Raw genomic sequence first — 24,862 nt, 5'->3', positions numbered from 1 at the left:
AACATTTTTGATCTCATAACTTTCCTCCCTGTTTTATTTGTGCTATATAAAACCCTTTTTCACAGTTTGGTATATGTTTTGGTAGATCAAGAGTGTTTTGTATAAAAATTATGTAGTATGCTTTATTAAGTTTTTGAACGGGGTGTTGTATACAAATGAATGGGCTTTGACTATCCAAACTTCTTGATTATCTGAACATGTCAAAGGGATCAGATAATCGAGGGCACACTGTATTGTGTTCATTATTCGCTTTCTTTTGACATGTGCATTGCATGATTATAATTTTTGAAGTTATCTAACCCCAGGTAACATGACTGACACATTTTGTTACTGCATAATGGCACAAGTCAAACAGTATTATTTAACTAACCTGTTCACATTCTGGATCATCACAGTTCAACTTCATGTCAGCATATCCATCACCATCACTGTCTCTACCACACACCACACCATTTCCAATAAATGGAGCAATGCACTGTAATGCATTAGAAGTGGAGATAATCGTGAAACAATTTACAGAAATGTACAGTTACAGTAAATGTGTCAATTTTATGCCTACTTGTTTGCATCAAATCAATGCATAATATTGAGCAGAATTTACTACAAATTCTCATTAAGGATTTTGGCCTTCAGATGATCATGTGATCCATGATTTATTAGTTCACATAACACATCAAAAAGTGATATTACCATGGAAGCTGTGAAGATTCAACTGTGCATTTTTGGGGAGGGGTTAAAAGGGTACTTGAATACAGCATGTTACACTGCTGTTACTTAAAAGTGTTTATGAAACATGTCATAATTATAGGTATGGCTACAAGCACCTGTAGCTAGTATTCATTAACATTAAATAATTATTTTGATCAGTAGGCTTGCGCCAGCATAATTTCGAGCATAGTAGGCTAGCTAAAGCATCAAGCATTATGCCAGTATAATAGGACGATTTTCAAGATTTTCAATTAAATGCGCAAATGTGCGTGCCAAAAATACAGCAAAACATGAACACACTATGTCTTAATACTGCATTTATATCTATAAAATGTGCAATGTTATAATTTTATAGTTCCTTGGCTGATTATTTACATTTCACGGAAAAAAGATAAAGAAACTATAATAAAGCAGTCACTTACATTGTTTGTACTCTAACACAACAGTCAGAAAAGACTGACATGCTCTAATAAAACAGCCAACTCTAGAACATAATCTTGATTTTGAAGCATAATTTTGAGCTCAATAAAAGGATGAATTTTTGGGCACTGCTCAAAAGCATAATAGGCTATTTTCAAAGCATAATTGGCTCTCGCTAGCTCCCAGTTGCTGCGTGAAGTGTTCCATGACTTAACAGAGTGTTATATCTGAGGGTGTATCATGTTTGTGGGCTCCAGAAGAGATGTTATTCTGTGAACAGAAACAAAGATCGTTTTGCGGTAGCCATGATGTCACACGATGATATCGTTGGGCACGTTCCGTGAACAATTTCACACTTGGTGCTTCATCCAGCATCGAGGTAGCATATTATGTGAGGTCACTGGGAATCCTCAATACTAAAGAAACCTAGTACTCCAAGTACCGAAAGTTAGTGCACTTATAATAGAAACTTTCTTTCCGCTTGCCGAAATTTAGAGCACATTGCACGGGAGTGCCAAATATTTAGAGATGCCAAAATTTTAGGGAATCTACGGTAATAATTTTGTGGAATATTAAGTGGTGAAAACATTTCCACAATAAAGGGAGTGATGATCTGCAGGAATAATTAATTAATTTTACTTGCAATATAATATAAAATTCTCTTAAAGTGTCTCAAACACTGCTAGCATAAAACTGGAATATAACATTGAGATATACTCTAATAAAGCATTCATCCCAAATTAATGTAAAGTGACTACTCTAAGAGTATCTCAATCTGTAAGTTATAATTTATGCTAACTAGTAATTACCTCTACAGTTGTAGCTACTTTTCAGGAAACACTCCAGGAATTATGTTTTAATAATAGACCAAGAAAAAAGGAAGAATAATTAGCGAGTTCCTAGCTACATTAAATCCATCAAATTGGTACTGTAATGGACAGCAATGTACTCTATTAATTGTGTACTGTATATGTACCTGACAACTTAAATCACTTCTGCAGTCACAAGGTTTTCCAGAACACACAGAATATATCATAGAGTTAATATTTCCAACTGAGAGAGTAACATCATTCACCCTTTTAGGACAATGGCACATACCTATACAATATTACATGAATGAATGAGTTTCAATATAGTTTCATCTAAAAAATTCTGGTATGGTGTGGGTTGGTGCAGTGAAAAGCAAAGCCTTTTTCATGTATCCTTTAGCTATACTGTGCCAATTTGTTAATGAATTGAAGGTTAAAGGAAGTTCACAACACTGTCATTTGACTAATTCAACTGCACTATATATATTGTATTAATTTAGTGGTTTTTCAAGGCCTAAGAATTTGAATATTCACATGTATGCACACAGCCATGCAAGAAATGTAGTGCTTTAGCAATACATAATAAATACACAAGTTAGGTTTTTCAAAAGCTAAATGTTTGTATACATACTTGTTGATTCAAATATGATAAGTTCAGGGAGAATAGAAACTGAAAAATTTCCAAGTGTTTCCAGGTTCATTTCAAAGTTGACAAGTTCTGCCAATTCATCAGCAGTTAATGTGTTAAACTCGTAAGTAATCCTCAGGGAGACATTAACAGTTGTGTGCACTATGTCAACATGGACAGCTGCTTGTTGTATTACCTTTTCCCTCACCTGGAAAAAGCACAGATATGTAAGTACACAACCAAGCATGGTGATGTCAGTAGCAATCTTAGTTGTTGAGATATTAGTGTGAGCTATATAATGAGATTTGACTGAGGCAGTGTTTTCTCTAAATTCAAAATTGTGTACTGTACATACACTGTATGTATCAAGCTGAAGTAGTTTCCAGATTTGGAAGTGATATATAAAGTACAGGGGTTTAAGGGAGAAGCCCCCAGCCACTGACATTCATATGCTTCAAAATTTACCAGATTTGTGATTTCATGAGTAGTATAAACTGTTTTCAATAATATTATACAGTTGTGCAGGAAGTAGTTGATATAAGGGGGCAGGGTGGATAAATGAACTGAGGCACTACATTATCTCTGGTTTGGTAAGATAAGACCAAAAAAAAAAAAAAGGTCACAGCCAGCTGACAATAGCTGCCCATTTCACTAGCTACACATTTATAGCTGATAAACTACATAAAATATCTCGATCTTTACAAAGGTTTTCAGCCCCACTCCAAGATGGATAATTTTGGCATGATATCATTCTGAGGGGGGCTAAGTTCCCTTCAACAGACCAAGGGGGGGGGGGGGGGGGGGGGCTTCAGCCCCCTAGCCCTACCCTTTCCGCCGCCTATGATATTATACATGCTTGGCTCACTTCAATTATGGTTTATGGCTGGTCAGGTATTGTAGTGACCCAAATACATATCTATTTCTCCCAATTGAAATATTGCTAGCTATTCTCAAGTTACTGTATGTAGTCTTACAGCATACTATAATAACCATGTTATTCCATTATATTAGAGCAGTTTTGACTGTTCTATTCTAATAAATATGACTGCTCTGTTAGTGGTGTTTCAATGGACATACTTGTTCTCCCTTCCTACAATTCTGAGCAATCAATGTAGGCTGCTTGTTACACTGTAGATATACTGCCCTGACTTGCTCCCATTTATACCGTATTGCTATTTGTACTGCCAAACTACTCTATGATAGTTTGGTGTTCCTGCTGCAAGCCCACAAGTTAAAATCTCAGAGAGGAATTCTGGAACCCCAGATAACCCCTAAATATGCTCCTGCTGTAATTAATTAAGAGAATACTATTCAGTGGTAGATAATCATGTGCAATGTTGTTATTATACACAACAGAATATGTGCAGTTATTATTTGAGCTTTTATTGAACAACAAGTGACTGTATATTAGTATTAGAGTACAATGCACAAACTGCTATACAGTCAAACCTCTCTAATCCGATGCTCAATGGAAGCCATTAGTTTAACTGGATTAAGAGGTTGTTGGATTATCAATTCACCTCTGTAATCTGACATTGTACAACATCTGTAATTGTGCCAGATTATGCAGTAAATTACAGCTAAAATGGATCACACAATGTTTTATAACATGAATTAATTTCAGAATTTGCAAGTATTCCAGCCTTTTCTATTCTTGTTAACCGATTAAATGCTTTGGTTGCTTGATAATTGTATTCTGTGATTGTTTTTAATGCTGCTATTATTCTCTGTTGGATAACCAAGGTCAAAAACAATTAATGTATTTAAAAGTCTAAGGAATCAAACTTTGTGTCAGAATATGGAGTACAAAGGTGTCAGATTACTGGGGTTGTTTTCTATACAAAAGTGTTCTTAAATGACATTTTGGCCAGATTAGAGAGGAGATTCTGGATTATGCAGGTGTCGGATTAGAGAGGTTCAACTGTATATCCTTACTCCTTAGTGATGACTATTTCTCATTAGTTAACAAAGTTTTCCTTATTAATATTATCTAAACCAAAACAGCCAAGCTGTAAAAAGTGCGGCCCCAAAAAGACCAGGATAAAAAAAAAAATTGAAATCTAAGGTGGCAGCCAAGAAAAGGTTGTGATGGTAGGTTAATGGCAAAAATTTTAATTACGACAATTCAGGTGAATTTGGTGCCGAATCCTATAGTGGAGGAGGCAACACAAATTCACCTAAATTGTTGTAATTAAAATTTTTGCCATTAACCTACCATCACAGCCATTTCTTGGCTGCCATCTTGGATTTCACATCTTTTATCATCCCGGCCTTTTTGGGGCTGCAACTTTTTACAGCTTGGCTGTTTGGTTTAGATATCACATCTTTTTGTATTGCAAGCCAAAAATCCGGCCATAAACGGGCTTTGGTGCTTCCTTTTAACTTGTATTTTTTTCTTTTCTGCAGGAATTGTGGAGAAATTTTGTGTACAGCTTTTTGTCTGATTAAAAATATTTGTATATTTAACAATGAATGATAATCACATACTGTAGGTAATAAGGTGACTTCTTGTACATAACTGAACTGTAGCTTAAACTCTCATTGCTTGTAGCTGAACTCTTTTCAGAGTGACTTGTTTCTAGCTGAACTCTCTACATGGTGATTTGTTTCCAACACATATTTCTACAGGGTGATTTGTTTGTAGCTGATCCCTACAAAGTAACTTTTATCTAGCTGATATCTCTAGAGTGTGACTTGTTTGTAGCTGATCCCTCTACACGGTGATGTGAATTCTCTACAGGGTGATATGTTTGCAGCTGAACTCTCTACATGGTGTATTCTTTTTAGCTGATCTCTCCACAGGATGACTTCACTCTAGTTGAACTCTCTACATGATGATCTTTTCGTAGCTGAACTCTCTACAGGGTGATTTGTTTGTAGCTGAACTCTTTACAGAGTGACTTACTTGTAGCTGAACATTGTAGCTGATCTCTATAGGGTAGCTAACTTGTTTATATAGATAAACTCTCTACTGGGTAGTTTCTTTTTAGCTGAATTCTATACAGAGTGACTTATTTATAGTTGAACTCTCTTCAGCGTGAATTGTAAAGTTCTGAATCTCTACAGCAATATATTTGTAGCTGAATTGTCTATAAAATTAACTGTTTATAGTTGAACTCCCTGCAGAATAACTTGCAATGTAATACAATTCTATAATGGAGTAAGTTATAAACATAGCTGAATGCTCCATTAGGGTGACTGTTCTATTAGAGTATCTCGATCTCGCATTTGCTACGCGTAGTTGGCTTTGGAATCACAACCGAGATCACAACTCAGTGGATCTGATTCTTCTGTACTACTACAAGGACTTTCTATGATGATTATTTCAGCTACACACCAATTTTCAGCTCATTACTCTAAGCAGTTTGCCTGGTAGGCGTGAAAGTAATAGTTTTTTATTCAGCATAAAAATCTATCGCGTAATTGTGATACAGGTTGGGTTTTGCGTCATATCTCGATGGCCTTTATCTGGATTCCTTTCAAACTACAAAAAGTCACTCCTACGATAGTGACTCCATCTACATAGCATTTTTCAGCTCAGTCCTTCAAGGGGTTTACCCTGTGGGCGTGACAGATCTTCAACCTTATTATAGGAAAATAATCGGTCATACTCCGTGAATGTTCATCGGATTCCTACCAAAGTTGTTACTGAGATCCGCTTTAATGAGCCCTGTAAGTGTGCGAAAAGAAGTAGAAGAAAAAAACAAAGAAAAAAACCCCAAACTTTGGCCGCTTGTATCTTGGAAATGGCTGGAGTAATTTTATTCAAATTTGGAATGTGAACTGCCCTACCTAGCCGGCACATCTGTAGCAAATGTGGTTTTAATTGGATAAAGGATCACGGAGCTACAAATGTGTGAAAATTGCATTTTCTTTATTCCTGTTTAATAGTATCTAATCCAAAACAGCCAAGCTGTAAAAAAAAGTGTGCGGCCCTCAGAAAGGCTATGGTGAAAAAAGATGTGAAATCCAAGGTGGCGGCCAAGAAATGGCTGTGATGGTAGGTTAATGGTAAAATTTTTAATAATGACAATTCAGGTAAATTTTGTGAAGCGGCACAAAAATTCACCTGAATTGTCGTTATTAAAATTTTTACCATTAACCTACCATCACAGCCATTTCTTGGCCGCCACCTTGGATTTCACATCTTTTTTCACCATAGCCTTTCTGAGGGCCGCACACTTTTTTTACAGCTTGGCTGTTTTGGATTAGATTTCATTTCTTTTTGTATTTGTATACCCCAAAGCCGGCCTATGGCCAGCTTTGGGACTTTTTTAACTTATGTTTTTTTTCTTTACTACAGGAAGACGAAAAGATGAAGTAGATGTACTTTATATATTTTATCAGTAAATGTACAAATTATATATATAATACATATGTGATCGGATTTGCGAAAAGGGGTCTTCCACACACATCCAATTTGCCAACTTTGACAATTGATAACTTCAGATTGGAAAGAGCTATTGCTTTGAAATTTGGACAGTGGTGTGATTTCTTTGCAGCTGAACTCTCTACATGATAGTTTCTTTGTAGCTGAACTCTCTACAAGGTAATTTCTTCTAGCTGATCTCTCTACAGGGAGATTTTTTGTAGCTGAACTATCTACAAGGTAACTTCTTCTAGCTGATCTCTCTACAGGGTGATTTGTTTGTAGCTGAATTCTTTACAGGTGATTTGTTTGCAGCTGAGCTCTTTACAGAATGGTTTCTTTGTAGCTGAACTCTCTACAAAGTAACTTCTTCTAACTGATCTTTCTACAGGGTGATTTGTTTGTAGCTGAACTATCTACAAAGTAACTTCTTCTAGCTGATCTCTCTACAGGGAGATTTGTTTGTAGCTGAACTCTCTACAGGTGATTTGTTTGTAGCTGAATTCTGTACAGGTGATTTGTTTGTAGCTGAATTCTGTACAGGTGGTTTCTTTGTAGCTGAACTCTCTAAAAGGTAACTTCTTATAACTGATCTTTCTACAGGGCAATTTGTTTCTGGCAGAATTTTCTACAGGGTGATTTCTTTGCAGCTGAACTCTCTACATGATGGTTTCTTTGTAGCTGAACACTCTACAAGGTAATTTCTTTTAACTGATCTCTCTACAGGGTGATTTGTTTGTAGCTGAACTATCTACAAGGTAACTTCTTCTAGCTGATCTCTCTACAGGATGATTTGTTCGTAGCTGAATTCTGTACAGGTGATTTGTTTGCAGCTGAGCTCTTTACAGAATGGTTTCTTTGTAGCTGAACTCTCTACAAGGTAACTTTTCTAGCTGATGTCTCTACAAGGTAGCTAGTTGGTAGCTGAACTCTCTACATGGTGGTTTCTTTGTAACAGAACTTTCTACAAGGTGACTTCTTATAGCTGATCTTTCAATAGGGTGATTTGTTTGTAGCTTCACTCTCTACAAGGTAACTTCTTCTAGCTGATCTCTCTACAAGGAGATTTGTTTGTAACTGAACTTTCTAAACGATGGTTTCTTTGTAGCTGAACTCTCTACAAGTTAAGCTGATCTCTCTGCAGGGTGATTTGTTTGTAGCTGAATTCTGTACAGGTGATTTGTTTGCAGCTGAGCTCTTTACAGAATGGTTTCTTTGTAGCTGAACTCTCTACAAGGTAACTTCTTCTAACTGATCATCTTCCTACAGGGCAATTTGTTCGTGGCAGAATTTTATACAGGGTGATTTCTTTGCAGCTGAACTCTCTACATGGTGGTTTCTTTGTTGCTGAACTCTCTACAAGGTAACTTCTTCTAGCTGATCTCTCTACAGGGTGATTTGTTTGTAGCTGAACGATCTACATGGTAACTTCTTCTAGCTGATTTCTCTACAGGGAGATTTGTTTGTAGCTGAACTCTCTACAGGTGATTTGTTTGAAGATGAACTCTCTAAATGATGGTTTCTTTGTAGCTGAACTCTCTACAAGTTAACTTCTTCTAGCTGATCTCTCTACATGGTGATTTGTTTGTAGCTGAATTCTGTATAGGTGATTTGTTTGCAGCTGCGCTCTTTAAATAATGGTTTCTTTGTAGCTGAACTCTCTCAAGGTAACTTCTTCTAGCTGATGTCTTTACAGGGTCACTAGTTTGTAACTGAATTCTCTACATGGTGGTTTCTTTGTAACTGAACTCTCTACAAGGTAACTTTTTCTAGCTCATCTTTCTACAGGGTGATTTATTTGTAGCTGAATTCTGTACAGGTGGTTTGTTTGCAGCTGAGCTCTTTAAAGAATGGTTTCTTTGTAGCTGAACTCTCTACAAGGTAACTTCTTCTAGCTGATGTCTCTACAATGTCACTAGTTTGAAGCTGAGCTCTCTACATGGTGGTTTTTTTGTAACTGAACTCTCTACAAGGTGACCTCTTCTAGCTGATCTTTCTACAGGGTGATTTGTTTGAAGCTGAACTCTCTACAAGGTAACTTCTTCTAGCTGATCTCTCTACAGGTAGATTTGTTTGTAGCTGAACTCTCTACATGATGGTTTCTCTACAGGGAGATTTGTTTGTAGCTGAACTCTCTATAAGGTGATTTGTTTGTAGTTGATCTCTCTGCAGGTTAATTTGTTTTAGCTGAACTCTCTACAGGCTGATTTGTTTGTAGCCGATCTCTCTACAGGGTAATTTGTTTGTATCTGAACTCTCTACAAGTTGATTTGTGTGTAGCTGATCTCTCTGCAGGTTGATTTGTTTGTAGCTGATCTCTCTACAGGGCAATTTGTTTGTAGCTGATCTCTCTACAGGGTGATTTTTTTGTAGCTGACCTCTCTTCAGGGTGATTTGTTTCTAGCTGATCTCTCTACAGGGTGATTTTTTGTAGCTGACCTCTCTTCAGGGTGATTTGTTTCTAGCTGATTGCTCTACAGGTTGATTTGTTTGTAGATGAACTCTCTACAGGGTAATTTGCTTGTAGCTGAACTCCTTACTTTGTGTCTAGTTTGTAGCTGATCTCTCTACAGGGTGATTTGTTTGTAGCTGAACTCCGTAAAATTGTGTGTAGTTTCTAGCTGATCTCTCTACAGGGTGATTTGTTTGTAGCTGATCTCTCTACAAGTTGATTTGTGTGTATATAGCTGATCTCTCTGCAGGTTGATTTGTTTGTAGCCGATCTCTCTACAGGTAATCTGTTTGTAGCTGAACTCTCTATAAGGTGATTTGTTTGTAGCTGATCTCTCTGCAGGTTGATTTGTTTTAGCTGAACTCTCTACAGGGTGATTGCTTGTAGCTGAACTCCTTACATTGTGTCTAGTTTCTAGCTGATGTCTCTACAGGGTGATTTTTTGTAGCTGAACTCTCTTCAGGGTGATTTATTTCTAGCTGATCTCCCTGCAGGTAGATTTGTGTTGATTTGTTCATTGCTGATCGCTCTAAAGGTAATTGATTTGTTGCAGTTGAACACCCTGCAAAGTGTTTTGTTTGTAGCTGATCACTCTAAAGGGTAATTTGTTTGTAGCTGAACTCTCTCCACAGTGACTTGTGTGTAGCAGAATTCTGTGTAACTGAATTCTCTAGAGAGTGACTTAATAGTAGCTGAATTCTCTACACAGTGCATGACTTGTTTATAGCTGAACTTTCTTCAGTGTGACTTGTAATGTTCTGAATCTCTATAGCGGTATATTTGCTTAACTCTCCACATGGTGACTGTCTTCTTGCTGAACTGTCTATAAGATTAACTGTTTGCAGCTGAACTCCCTACAGAATAACTTGTGATGTAATAAAATTCTATAATGGAGTAAATAAATTAGCCGAATGCTCTATTAGGGTGACTGTTCTATTAGAGTATCTCGATCTCGCATTTGCTACACGGAGTTGGCTTTCGAATCATAACTCAGTGGTTTGTAATCCGATTCTTCTGTACTACTGCAAGGACTTTCTATGACGATTATTCCAGCTATACACCGATTTTCAGCTCATTGCTGTAAGCGGTTTGCCTAGTAGGCGTGAAAACTAATACTTTTTTATTCATAAAAATCGATCGCGTAATTGTGACACAGGTTGGTCATATCTCCGTGGTCTTTATCTCGATTCCTTTCAAACCACCAAAAGGCACTCCTACGATGGTTACTCCATCTACATAGCAATTTGCAACTCATTCCATGAAGCGGTTTACCCTGTAGGCGTGACAACAAATCGATCTTGTTTTACGCGAATAATCGGTCATAACTCCTGAACCATTCATCGGATTTGTACCAAAATTGATGCTAGGATTCGCCTTTGGACTCCCTTTCTGTGTGCAAACTTTAAAGGCGATCGGAGTACGCGTTTGCTTGTTATAGCAATTTTTGCAAGTGTTCGAAAAGACGAAGAAGAAGAAGAAAAAAAAACGAAGAAAAAAAAACACGAAACTTTGGCAGCTCGTAAATCGGAAATGGCTGGAGCGATTTCCTTCAAATTTGGAATGTAAACTCCCTTGGCTGGCGGGCAACTGTGTAGCAAATTTGGTTCCAATCAGATAAGTGATCACCGAGATACAAAGGTGTGAAAATGACGTTATCGTTCTTCCTGTCAATATACTCACGGTGTGGCGCGCCGGCTTCTTGGGCCGTACGACACACTACCGTGTGTCTTGATACTCACGGTGTGGCGCGCCGGCTTCTTGGGCCGCACGACACACTACCGTGTGTCTTGATACAAGCAATTTGCAAATATGTACATACCTCTGTAATAATTTGATCTCGTTCCAATTGAACTACTGAAGCACTTGCATTTGATAAACCAACTGTCAGTATCATTACTACTGGACTATCAACATCCATTACACATTGTGACAAATCAACTGGTCCCCATCTCCTGTTCTTCATACATTCTCTGGTAATGGTATCAGCTAACTTGAATGATGGATGAATGCTTGAGCACTGGTGTTTGTGTGTAGTCTTTGTTAGGGAACGCTCCCATACTACCCCCATAGTTACTTCTTCTGGACAATCTGTGGTATGTATATAATGAGGATAGTCAAAAAGTTTGATTAATTATCATTACATAATGTAGTTACTACAGTTAATATGTTTGGCTGCGTACATGTAGTTGAAGGCTACATTTGTTATGATTACGTTTATAACACTTTTAAATACCGCTGTACAGTGCTTGTTTATTACTGTATTTGCTACTAATGTTTAACAAATTAACATTCTTATTGTTTTAAACATTAAACATAATAAGAATAAGGTGTTAAACAATAAGAATAGATTTCACCTTCAAATATAAATGCTCAGCTCATTGAGTTTAAAAATGTTTGACAGCATTACACAGTCAAAAATGTGACTGAATTTAGGAAATAACCCTTGTGGGTGCATTCAACACATTAAATATTTATTCTCAAACACAGCATTATAAGTTAAATCCCTACCCATTTAAGGGTAAAATAAACCATAGATACTGTACCTCGAATTACAAGATAAGTTTTAGAAATATTTGAAAAAGTGTTTTCTACTATTAATAATAACACAATTAGGCACCAGCCTATTATGCATTTAATTTTGCCTATTATGCTCATAATTATGTTCACAAACTTTTTCCACAGTTCCCATGTTTTTTTACTTTCTATGGTAATGATAAGCTTTGGCTTATGAACAACTGGTTAAATGTAAAAAGTACTCGTTGTACATTAACAATTTGGTTACATTGTAAACTATAATAACAGTCATGTCAAATAACTTAATGCCATGACTGCCATCTCAGTGGCATCGACTGTTCTATTATTGTAAGTCAACCTTTTTCTGTGGCATGCATTTTTGCTTACAGTCTGACAATTATTCTGCCTATTATGCTAGCATTATGCTTGATGCTTTCAGGTATCTATTATGCTCAAAATCATGTCAGCAGAATAGGCTGGTGCCTAAGCACAATGCTATAGTTTCAAAAATTCTAATTGTTTCAACTGCAACCATAAGGGCGGTTTTCCAAAATTCTATCACAAAATTTGGAAAACCATCTAAAATTCTAGCACAAGGAACAGAGTTGCCCTAGTATTCTAATTAAATGATCATGTGATACCTGCTACAAGACATTTGGAGCTTCAATCAAGCAGATTTAACATGCCTGGGTAATTAGGATTTATGGGTAGTAATTTTCATTAAATGTTTCATTATTTTCATTATGCTTCCTTTTTTAACAGATAAAATGATATTGCAAAGTCTGTGCTATGGGGAATTTTTTTCACCTATTGTGCTCACATTGGTATGAATCAAGACATTGGAAGCCGGCACTCCACACTGTTGGTATATTGACAGCAAGAAAGAAAATGCGGTTTTCACATACTTTTCTCTGTGATACCTTAAATTAAATTCAGACCTTTCTCAACTCTTATAATTTGGTCACAATTTGAGCCTTGATGTCAGACTGCTTGCTTTCCACAATTTTCAGTAAAATTTCCAATACAAATTTTAACTAATTTTGGTAGGGCAATTATACCTGGTAGCAAAAGCTACTCCATTTTAACCAGGGACGGTAAATATTCACACATTTGCTTTACAGAAACAGTTTATGCCTTAGTGCACTATTCATATCTCCATTCAGCTATTGCATCAAATTATTATATCCACAGCTGTATTTCAGTTGCTTACAATTCATTCCTTCATCTGAGCCATCTAAACAACGTTCATATCCATCACAAACGAATCTTGCTCTGATACACATGCCATTATCAACACATTGGAAATCACCATCATAGGGACATGTCCTGTTGTTATCTATGATTAATGAACTTTACATAATAAGGAAATTGAGGTAGCTTCACAAAATAATTATTGCTTACTAGCATACAGAATACCTACAACACACAATTTTAAATATCCATCACAGAATTTTCTCAGTTAGAATTCATTCTATTGCAGGGGTGTATCCAGAAATTTTCCTAGGTAGTTTCCTGAGTTATAGATACAGGAGACTGGGGGCGTGCTGCACCCACAGCTGCTAACAGATTTTGAACAATAAAATGCTTCAGAATTAATAGATTTATGATTTGATGGATAGTATAAGCTACTGTACATGCTTTGTTCCCTTTAAGTCATAAATGTCAATTATTATCTTTGGTTAGTCAGATATTGTAGTGATCTAAATATACATATCCAAATTCTTCAATTTTGAAAAAAAACTTTAGCTGCTAAGTTATTGAAGGTAAAGGTAGTCTTATATTTATATCATTCCTTAACATCCATTTAAAATTGCAGTCTGTTATGAATGTTCCATTAGAGTAGTTAGACTACTCTATTAGATATCTTGATCTTTATAAAAGATTTGGCCATGTTTTGAACCCTTTTGAGGAATCAATATGAGTGTAAGTTTCTGAATACACTGTAGCTAAACTAATCTACCCTGCCCTGTTCCTATTTACTCTGCACATTTGTGTTGCCAAATAAAGGTACTGTAGTTTGGTGTTCCTATTGCAACCTCACAAGTTAAAACTTCAAAGGGGGTTTCTGGGACCCCAGGAGACCCTCATAAATATGCTCCTGTATCAGGACTCTTGTATGCATTAAACTAATAAGTTGCAATGTAACCCCACCACGAGTAGGACATCATTGTTATCAAACCAAGGCTGGAGGCTGGAGTGCTGATAACAAAGATATACTGTGTATACTACAAGTGTAGGTGTGTTTTCCTAGCTTCTATCCCAGATAATTCCACACTTGAAGCCCTTGACTTCATAAACAATGTAACAATTGCTGAAATCGAGGTGGTGAGAATAATGATATCGTGCATGTTATAACATGCTCTTTATCCCACACTTTGAAGAATTTGGTTTCAAAACAATGTGACAATGAGGCTAAATAAACAAGGAATATTTGTATGGTTTAAATTTACACTGCTTTTATCTGGCTACACGTGTAATCATGTTGTCTTTAATCTCACCTACTGGGGTTTGACTTCCATTCCCACTGTTTAACTACCATATGTGACCAGATTTTACAAAACCGATCCAAATCGCACATCAGGCAAAATCAAACTAACACCACCAGTGGATAGCTACACTATCGTACTACAAGTTTTGACCCTCAGCACTACTCAAACTACACGAGGCTGGTTTTTACACACGTCTTTTCTGGGTGGTTTCGAGTGCTCAAATGGCGGTTTCAGGCCTTGTGAAGGACCTGGCTTGGCAAGAATCAGTGGTTTACTGGTGGACAGCCTTATAATGTTGGCCAGGCGTGTTCTCTGTTGATTTTGCTACATATCAGCCACTAAGGAGCCAGCACAGCCCTGTAATCTCGTGTCTGGACTCCAATCGTGGTCTGCCTCCATTTTGAGGTCAATTTCTTGCCCTCCCCGCCACCCCCCAGCCTCCACCCCTTTGTGAGCACTCGTGATACTACTTCGCTCGTCCAACTGTTCAGATTTTCTATCTTATTTGGCAGGAAACTGTACAAGCAGCTACAAGTACCGGAAGTGGCTTGAAAGGTAACAGATTGATGCATCTTTTGTGTAAATTTCATATGCGTGCTTGCTATCCTTGGAGAGTTATGCTGGCTTCAATTCTTTAAAACCGTTTATCTCGAAACTTCTAATGTGCGATTTGGATCGTTTTTCCAAAATCCAGTCACATATACTCTAGTTTTTTCTTTGATGTAAGGCTTCAGTGGGTTTGAAATGGCTATTGTACTTTCACAGGTTAACCTCCAAAAATTTAACATTATTTCTTTTGGAACTTGAAATTTTGAAGAACATTATTGATGTCAAGATTTGATTTCCTTGCCTTCCCCCCTAATTAGATAGCACTTATGATGTTTATATAAGGTTTCTTCCTCTATGTTGAAAGTACAAAGAAATCACTGATGCATTTGGATGTACTTTACATAACATACAGTTTGAAGCAAAGTTATGAATACAGCTAGTTAAACATTACTAGCAAGACAACAATGATATATAGAAGCGTGAATTATATGGAAGACTACTTTGCAGCTGCAGTGCACCTGTTAACAGCTTACTGTAACTTTTGCTTGGAAAACCGTAAGCCACATTTTCTGGATGAACAACAATTTATTGTGGTTTATGACCAAAAGTTTAAGACATGCCTTGCAAATATGCATGTACATCGTTAGACTTCAAAGGTGACCATCTGGAAACACTGCACAGAAATGTTTAACTGAATCACATTCTACACTGTGGCAGCACCATTAGACCAGTCTCTAAAATAGGCGTGATGAAAATGACAAATGTACAATAAAATATCCATGTCATTGAAATTTATATAACTGCACATAACAACAAGGAAGTTAGGCAATGATAGTTGGTAAGTTGTTTAGAATTGATTGAGCGAAATCATTAATTCACTGTGTTCTGTTCATGACTGCTTTATTAGAGTATCATGTCCACATTTTGTAATGATGTTATTGTTTAAATTTGTCCTAATTCTTTTAGTCATTATTGGATAATACATTGCAGAATTAATTTATTACTTTATCAGTTTCTAAACATTTTACACTTACCTTCCTGTCTTTTAATTTTCTAACAAGAGAAAGGAAAAACTGTTCCCATATATGCCATTCAAACTATGTACAATAGTAACATTTACTTTCTGTGAATACTATCCCACTAGTAACCTGTGAGAAGGTTTAAAGCTCGTGAATTATCCCCAGCAACATGCAGCCTATATAGGCATGCTTGGTCCAGCAAAAGTCATGATCAAAGTCTTCTTGTGCATATAGTGTATTGTGTGCTACATTAATACTTACAGCAGTCCTTTTCATCTGATCCATCTTCACAGTTAATGTAACCATTACACATATATTCTGCCCTAATACATACTTGGGAAGTGGAGCACCTCAAGTCATCAGAGTAAGGACATGTTTTCATTGCTGTGGGACATATTTATATACTATTAGCAATTATGCATATATGTACACATGGACACTTTCACTCTGTAAGTGATCATTTCTGGAATAAATTTGGAACTTAGACATGATTGCAACTATGCTTGCACATGTCTACCTTTATTTTATACGCAAACCAGCATAAAGATTCTTCAATACTACAGGCTAAATCATAAATGTTACAGCACTTACTTACCCTAGAAACAATTTTGTGGTATTGATTAGAGTTTCTCTAGGACTACATGGCAAAAATTTTGTTTCAGTTCTGGTATTACGGATTATAAACACTGGGTAAACAAGTAGCACAATACACTGTAGAAGTAATGGACACATGATGTATGGTTATTATTGAAGATGGGGTGCACAAGTTCTGTATATAGCTGAGTTCACAGAACATTTTGTTCAAGAAAGGTGTAAGTTACATTGAATCAACCTCATTAATCAACTTGATAATACCATTTCTATTGGCTTTACAATTAGTCACATTGGTGCAACTTTGAATCTTTTATCTAGTTTGTGTATAGCACGGAGTTCATGATATTTATCCAAATCAAATATTGCCATTTCATTTCAAACCAAGGTTAAAATCTAATGCTTATAATTATTATGAAGCTTACAACAATTAACTTCATCAGATCCATCCATACAGTCACTGACTCCATCACAAACTATATCTGAATGGATACAAACTCCATTGTCTTGACACTTCACATCCCCAGGAATTGGACATTCTCGAAATACTACAATAATATGCACATAAATACAAATTGCTACAGTTAAATTGAACACTATTAATGTAATCTCATCTTTGGTTATACTTACTGTAGAAATAAACACAAATCAATGATTTTAACTGGCTTGAGACTTACATAAAATGGGATGTGCTTACTAGATGAATTTGTAGCACATGCAATTCATTGCATGATTCCCTTGTTTCTCTTAATTCTTAGAAATTAACAGAAACCTGTCAAGATTTTTCATCATAATATTAAAAATGGTACATATATAAATTTATGCTTATACCACATATGTAATAGTTATACCATGGCTGCGAGGGGTTTTGTTGATATATACACACAAAGCCCGAGGGCCACAGGCCCGAGGGCTGCAGGTGTATATGTCAGCAAAATCCCAAGCAGCCGTGGTATAAGTGATATATATCACTTGGGACGCACTCACCTAATAGGTGAAAGATCTAACGAGAACTCATCCCATTTGTTTTATACAGTAGCATCTGAAGATTGATCGTGGTTTTAATAGGATAGGCTAATAGCCATATTAACGTTGTCCATAAGTTAAAACATCATTAATATGTTACTATGCTTCAACACACAATGTTAGAAAACTTGCGTTTGTGGAATGGAGTTTATATTGCTATCATTTTTGTACTACGTTAAGCCAACTAACTACGCTATTGGACAGTAAGTAAGTCACTATATTAAGTTAAGTACTTAGGACTGTAAGTTACTAACCTATTTCAATGTAGTAGTAGTAGCTTTGCTGTTCCGTGGTCTGTTCAAAGGCTGATACGCGGTGGGTAGAAATACGCATCCACAATCGCCCAAACAATTTCTTTGTGCCTTCATTATGCTATAGTGACAACCAAATAGTCTATCTTAGGAAATGCACTTAGATTAGCAGCCACCAAAAAAATGAGTCCCACATTACAAAGCTCTATGTCACTCAATATACCAAAGCGCATCGATTCTTTGGACTGGCTGGGTATCAAAGTCATTGGCAAACCACTTTCCCATGATATTGCCCAGGCAATATCTTGATATTGCCTGGGAAATATGAGAGTTAAACACCAAGTGGTGCCTTTGAACGTCCACACTAAAGTGATATATATTATGTATAAGCACATGACAAATTTATTACAGCAATTTATCTCATCTGATTCATCAGAACAATGTATTGCTCCATCACAAACTTGAACATTACGGATACAAGCTCCTGTAGTAGTACATCTGAAGTCATCAGCAGCAAAGCATTCTCTTTCATCTAACATGGCATTAAGCAAAAGAAAAAGGATAGAATATTGCATGTAATACCCTGTAATTATACCTGGCTGCAAGGAAGTTTACTGATATATACTAAACTAATCAAAAACAGCCAAGCTGTAAAAAAGGTGGGGCCCCTAATAGGCCATGGTGGAAAAATATGTGAAATCCAAGGTGGTGGCCAAGAAATGGCTGTGACAGCAGGTCAATGGTAAAAATTTAATAACAACAATTCAGGTGAATTTTTGTTACCTCCTCCAAGTTTCACTAGGATTCAGCACCAAATTCACCTGAATTGTTATTATTTAAATTTTTACCATTAACCTACTATCACAGCCATTTCTTGGCCGCCACCTTGGATTTCACATCTTTTTTCATCCTGGCCTTGTTGGGGGCCGCATCTTTTTTACAGCTTGGCTGTTTTTGTTTGTTTTTTTTGAAAAATCGAGATTAACTAATAGAAAAACGACTACTTTCCCCGCCCACCAGAAAAACCGCTTGGAGCAATGCTTTGAAATTCGCTGTACAGATGGAGTAATCATCTTAAAAAGGAACTTCAATGGCGTAGAAGAATCAAACTTAAAGCCACGGAGTTATAACACAAAATCAAACTCGGTATGGCAAGTGCGAGATCGAGATACTCTAATAGAGCAGTCACCCTAATAGAGCAGTCACCCTAAAAACAATTCAAAAGATCAGCTAGAAACTAGTAACCAGTATAGAGATAAGCTACAAACAATTCACTCTGTAGAGATATCAGCTAGAAGAAGTTACCCTGTAGGGAGTTCAACTATGTACTTCAGCTAGAAGAAGTCACCTTGTAGAGAGTTCAGCTACAAAGAAACCACCATGTACAGAGTTCAGCTACAAACATATCACCCTGTAGAGGGATCATCTAGAAAAAATTACCCTGTACAGAGTTCAGCTACAAAGAAACCATCATGTAGAGAGTTCAGCTACAAACAAATCACCTGTAGAGAGTTCAGCTACAAACAAATTACCCTGTAGAAAGATCAGCTAGAAGAAGTTACCTTGTAGAGAGTTCAGCTACAAACAAATCATCCTGCAGAGAGATCAGCTAGAAGAATTTACTTAGTAGATAGTTCAGAATTACAAACAGTTCACCCTGTAGAGAGATCAGCTAGAAGGACTCACCTTGTAGAGTGTTCAGTTGCAAAGAAACCATGCACCATGTAGAGTTCTGTAATTAATATATGTATTATATGTATATATAATCTGTACATTTATTGATAAAATCAGAAATATTTAAAGTGTTCATCTGCTTCATTTTTTCTTCTTTCCTGTGGAAAAGAAAAAAATGATAAGTTAAAAAAGCCCCAAAGTTGGCCATAGGCCGGCTTTGGGGTATACAAATACAAAAAGAAGTGAATTCTAATTAGGGATGCGGCGATTATGCCGGCATAATTTCGGGCATAATAGATATGTGTGAGAATCAGGAATTATGCTAGCATTTTGAGGTGATTATAAAGCTTTAACAGTAGGAAAATCTGCAGATTGCACAATTCCGTTTAAAAAGATCGAGATACTCTAATAGAGCAGTCAGAAACTCTAATAGAACAGTCACTGAAGATTATTTACTCTAATAAAGCAGTCACATTGAAATGAGATACTCTAATACAGTAACCAGCTAAAGAATCCAAGACTATTTGAAGCTTAAACATCAATGAAAATGGTCTGATACAGCAATAAACTGGCATTATTAGCCAATTATAGTGGCATAATTTTGGGAATAATGGGCAATTCTCAAAAGCATAATAGGAGATTTTTTGAGCACTGCTCAAAAGCATAATGCTCAATTTTTGGAGCATAATAGCCTCATGCCTAAATCTAATCCAAAACAGCCTAACTGTCAAAAAAGAGTGCGGCCCTCAAAAAGGCTATGGTAAAAAAAAGATGTGAAATCCAAAGTGGCGACCAAGAAATGGCTGTGATGGTAGGTTAATGGTAAAAATTTTAATAACAACAATTCAGGTGAATTTTGGTGTCACTTGGTCTTGGCACAAAATTCACCTGAATTGTTGTCATTAAAATTTTTACCATTAACCATTTACCTACCATCACAGCCATTTCTTGGCCGCCACCTTGGATTTCACATCTTTTTTCACCATACCCTTTTTGAGGGCCGCACTCTTTTTTTACAGCTTGGCTGTTTTGGATTACATGTTTAATACTTTAAATATTTCTGATTTTATCAGTAAATGTACAAATTATATAATACATAATATTATAATTTATTACAGAACTCTTTGCATGGTGGTTTCTTTGTAACCTAACACTCTACAAGCTGACTTCTTCTAGCTGATCTCTCTACAGGGTGATTTGTTTCTAGCCGAATTCTCTACAAAGTGACTTCTTGTAGCTAATCTCTCTATAGGGTGACCTGATCTCTTTGCAGAGTGACTTTTGTCAAGCTGAACTCTCTAGAGGGTGATTTGTTTGTAGCTGAACTATTTACAGGGTGATTTGTTTGTAACTGAACTCTCTGCAGGGTGATTTGCTTGTCTCTACAGGATGATTTTTTTTGTAGCTGAACTCTCTACAAGGTCTAGCTGATCTCTCTACAAGGTGACTTCTTCTAGATGATCTCTCTGCACGGTGACTTGTGTCTAGCTGAACTCTCTACAAGTGATTTGCTTGTAGTTCAATTCTCTACAAAGTGATTTGTTTCTAGCTGAATACTATACTCTACAGGGTGATTTTTTTTGCAGCCAAAGTCTCTGCAGGGTGATTTGTTTGTAGCTGAACTCTCTACAAGATGATTTGTTATCTCTACAAGGTGATTTGTTTGTAGCTGAATTCTCTAAAGGGTGACTTGTTTATTGTAATTTAATTTAATAGTAACTTTATGGTATAAACACCAATAGTCTGTTGGCAACATGTGCCAACAGCCAGAAAATATAACTACACCTCACATAATATTATTATTTACTCAACTACTTACATTACATACATTAGTTACAAGTGATACAAGATTACAGGTCTCAGGACTTAAAGACTATATTTACATGCATACATACATACATCGGTTACAAGAGCTGCAAGTTAGAGGTGGAAGGCTTGTACTGATGACACCTCGAGCAGGGACAAAGGTAATGTAGTAATCAGTTTATGTTGTTGTAAAATTTGTTTAAACATGGTTCTATATTATATTGTTAAGTGTTTTTTATTACAGGAAATTACAAGTTCAGGTCAAGCACATGCAAAGAGTTCCAAAGTGATGGTAATCTGTGAAGGTAGAAGTGGTGAGACATGTTTTAGTGGTAAGGATGAAATAGTTTGTTACTGGTACTGGATCTAGTGCAGGCAGAACTAAATTTGATATGATTAGTAATATTAAAGTGGTTGGTTGGAGTCTTGATGGATTTGACTGCAAAATGTATGTTTTTGAGTTTGAACAAGTACATCAATGGAAAAGCTTCAGTTTAGCCAGTCAAAATTTAGAATAATCATTGAGTATGTACTTAGTGGCATGACAATGAATTTTCTCAAGGTTTAGTATATCTTTCATCAAGTGTGGGAGCCACAACTGAGTGCAATAAAAAAGATGTGAACTTACCAAATGAAACATACAAATCTATGGTGTATTAGCCCTAAGACCCTGTTAGCAAGGGAAATGATGAATTTATAGTGCTTATCCCAACTTAAATTTTCTGATAATACAAGTCCAAGATCTCTATGAGAATCTGGGTGAGGTATAGGTGTATCAGACATGTAGGTTGTGTTTAAGACACGCTTGAATGATATATGTACAAATTTCCTCAGATTGAAGCCCAAGTCTGAGTCATTAGATTAAGTAAACAAAGCAGTGAAGTCCTCCAGGAGAGAATTGTGGTCAGGGTGAGAAACAATGATTATGAAGAAAGCATTTTGTGTCATCAGCAATTTTAAATAGTTAACTAATATGAACACATGATGACATACCGTTGACGTAAACCAGGGGGCCAAGAATTCTACCTTGTGGCACACCTGAAACAACAGGCAGCAAATCAGAGATAGGTTGATTGAAACACGTCGGTAGCAGTTTGACAAACTAAGTCTATAGCACACAAGTTATGCCAATTAACCAAAGCTTAATAACTTTGGACACAGTATCAAAAGCTTTGTTGATGTCAAGATAGATTACATCGGTCTGAAGAGGGGTATTAATGTAAAAATTAACATCTGTTGTAATGCAGAACAATTTTGAGTAAAGCCAAACTGCAATGGAATAATGAATTTTTAGCTGAACTGTCTATAGGTTGACTTGTTTTTAGCTGAACTATCTAAAGGATGATCAGTTCACAGCTGAACCCTCTACAAGGTGGCTTCTTCTAGCTGATCTCTCTACAGTGTGATTTGTTTGTAGCTGAACTCTATGCATGATGATTTGTTAGTAGCTAAACTTTCTACAAGGTGACATTTTCTAGTTGAGCTCTCTCTTATTTCTATGTAGCTGACCTCTCCACAGAGTAACTTTTTAGTGAAGCTGAACTCTTTACAGGGTGGATTTTAGTTGTTAAATTTTTTGCATGAAGACCTGTTTGTGAATTCTCTACAGAATAAATTTTTTGTAGCTGAACTCTCTACAGAATGACTTACATGTAGCTGAACATTGTATAAGGTGACTTGTTTGTAGCTAAACTCTCTACAGGGTGACTTGCTTGTAGCTGAATTATCTACAATATTATGCTGCTGCGTCCCCTGCAACATAATGTGCAATGTAATAGAATCTATAAAGCAGTAAATCATGAACTTGCTGAATGCTCTATTAGGGTGACTGTTCTATTAGAGTATTGCTATCTCGCATTTGCTACACGAAGTTGACTTTGGATTCATAACTCAGTGGTTTGTACTCTGATTGTTGTGTACTACTGCAAGGACTTTCTACGATGAGTATTCCAGCTACATACCAATTTTCAGCTCGTTGCTCTAAATGGTTTGCCTGATAGGCATGAAAATTATTTGTATTTTTATTCACGAATCTTGATTGCGCAGTTGCTACACACCTTCAATTTAGTGTCATGATATCTCCATGATTTTTATTTTGATTGCTTTTCAAACCATGAAAAAGCACTCCTACAATGGTTGGTCTATCTACAAAATTATTTTCAACTCATTCCATTTAACCTGAAGGCTTGACAACAAATTGACCTTGTTTTACACGAATAATTGGTCATAAATCCTGAACTGTTCATCAAATTTGCACCATAATTGATACTAGGATTTTCCTTTGGACTCCTTTTCTGTGTGCCAAATTTCAAGGCAATCAGAGTATGAATTTTTATTTTATAGCAAATTTTGCAAGTGTGCAAAAAGACAAAGAAAAAAATGAAGAAAAAATCCAAATCTTTGGCAGCTTGTATCCTGGAAATGGCTAGAGAGATTTCCTTCAAACGTGGAATGTGGACTCCCCTAGCTGGTGGGAAACTCTGTAGCAAATTTAGTTTCAATCAGATAAGGTATTACTGAGATACAAAGGTGTGAAATGACATTTTCTTTTTTCCTGTCAATATATCCATGGTGTGGTGTGCCGGCTTCTTGGGCTGCACAACACACGATATCTGAAAGTCTGAGGGTTACAAGCATAAGGACTAAAGATACTTATATCAGCAAAAGCCAACACAGTTGTAGCATAAGTGATATACATGTAATTATATCTAATCCAAAACAGCCAAGCTGTAAAAAAAGTGTGCGGCCCTCAGAAAGGCTATGGTGAAAAAAGATGTGAAATCCAAGGTGGCGGCCAAGAAATGGCTGTGATGGTAAGTTAATGGTAAAAATTTTAATAACAACTATTCAGGTGAATTTGGTGCCGCTTGGTCTTGGCACAAAAATTCACCTGAATTGTCGTTATTAAAATTTTTACCATTAATCTACCATCACAGCCATTTCTTGGCCGCCACCTTGGATTTCACATCTTTTTTCACCATAGCCTTTCTGAGGGCCGCACACTTTTTTACAGCTTGGCTGTTTTGGATTAGATTTCATTTCTTTTGTATTTGTATACCCCTTTTTTAACCTATGTTTTTTTCTTTACTACAGGAAGACGAAAAGATGAAGTAGATGTACTTTAAATATTTTATCAGTAAATGTACAAATTATATATACTGTATAATACATATGTGACCGAATTTGCGAAAAGGGGTCTTCCACACACATCCAATTTGCCAATTTTGACAATTGATAACTTCAGATTGGAAAGAGCTATTGCCTTGATATTTGGGCAGTGGTGAGCACCACTATAGCTGAATACATGGTGAAATTGTCAGGTTAATATGTTACTTGAACACTGAGTTATGGTCTCCAACGTTTACGGAATTGGATGTGTGTGGAAGACCCCTTTTCGCAAATCCGGTCACATATATTGATTACAGAAATCTCCATGGTGGTTTCTTTGTAACTGAACACTCTACAAGGTGACTTCTTCTAATTGCTCTCTCTACAGGGTGATTTGTTTGTAGCTGAACTATCTACATGGTGGTTTCTTTGTAGCTGAACTCTCTACA

The 24,862-nt window shown here is 36.5% G+C and overlaps 1 protein-coding gene across 1 annotated transcript in view; it reads right to left on the bottom strand.

Moving 5' to 3' along the window:
• LOC136246676 (low-density lipoprotein receptor-related protein 1B-like) overlaps positions 1 to 24,862 on the bottom strand; it is a 63,366-nt gene that overhangs the window by 1,514 nt on the left and 36,990 nt on the right. The window contains exons 11-18 of the mRNA XM_066038224.1: positions 18,235 to 18,357; positions 16,974 to 17,096; positions 16,219 to 16,341; positions 13,111 to 13,236; positions 11,206 to 11,474; positions 2,569 to 2,773; positions 2,105 to 2,226; positions 371 to 475 (exon numbers count right to left, since the gene is read on the bottom strand). Of these exons, the coding sequence (XP_065894296.1) occupies positions 371 to 475; positions 2,105 to 2,226; positions 2,569 to 2,773; positions 11,206 to 11,474; positions 13,111 to 13,236; positions 16,219 to 16,341; positions 16,974 to 17,096; positions 18,235 to 18,357 (1,196 nt within the window). The remainder of the gene's footprint in view (positions 1 to 370; positions 476 to 2,104; positions 2,227 to 2,568; positions 2,774 to 11,205; positions 11,475 to 13,110; positions 13,237 to 16,218; positions 16,342 to 16,973; positions 17,097 to 18,234; positions 18,358 to 24,862) is intronic.

Source organism: Dysidea avara, chromosome 2, assembly GCF_963678975.1.
Source record: "Dysidea avara chromosome 2, odDysAvar1.4, whole genome shotgun sequence".
Lineage (NCBI taxonomy): Eukaryota > Metazoa > Porifera > Demospongiae > Dictyoceratida > Dysideidae > Dysidea > Dysidea avara.
Note: the sequence above shows the minus strand (reverse complement) of the source record. Positions and strands in the feature narration are given on the sequence as shown.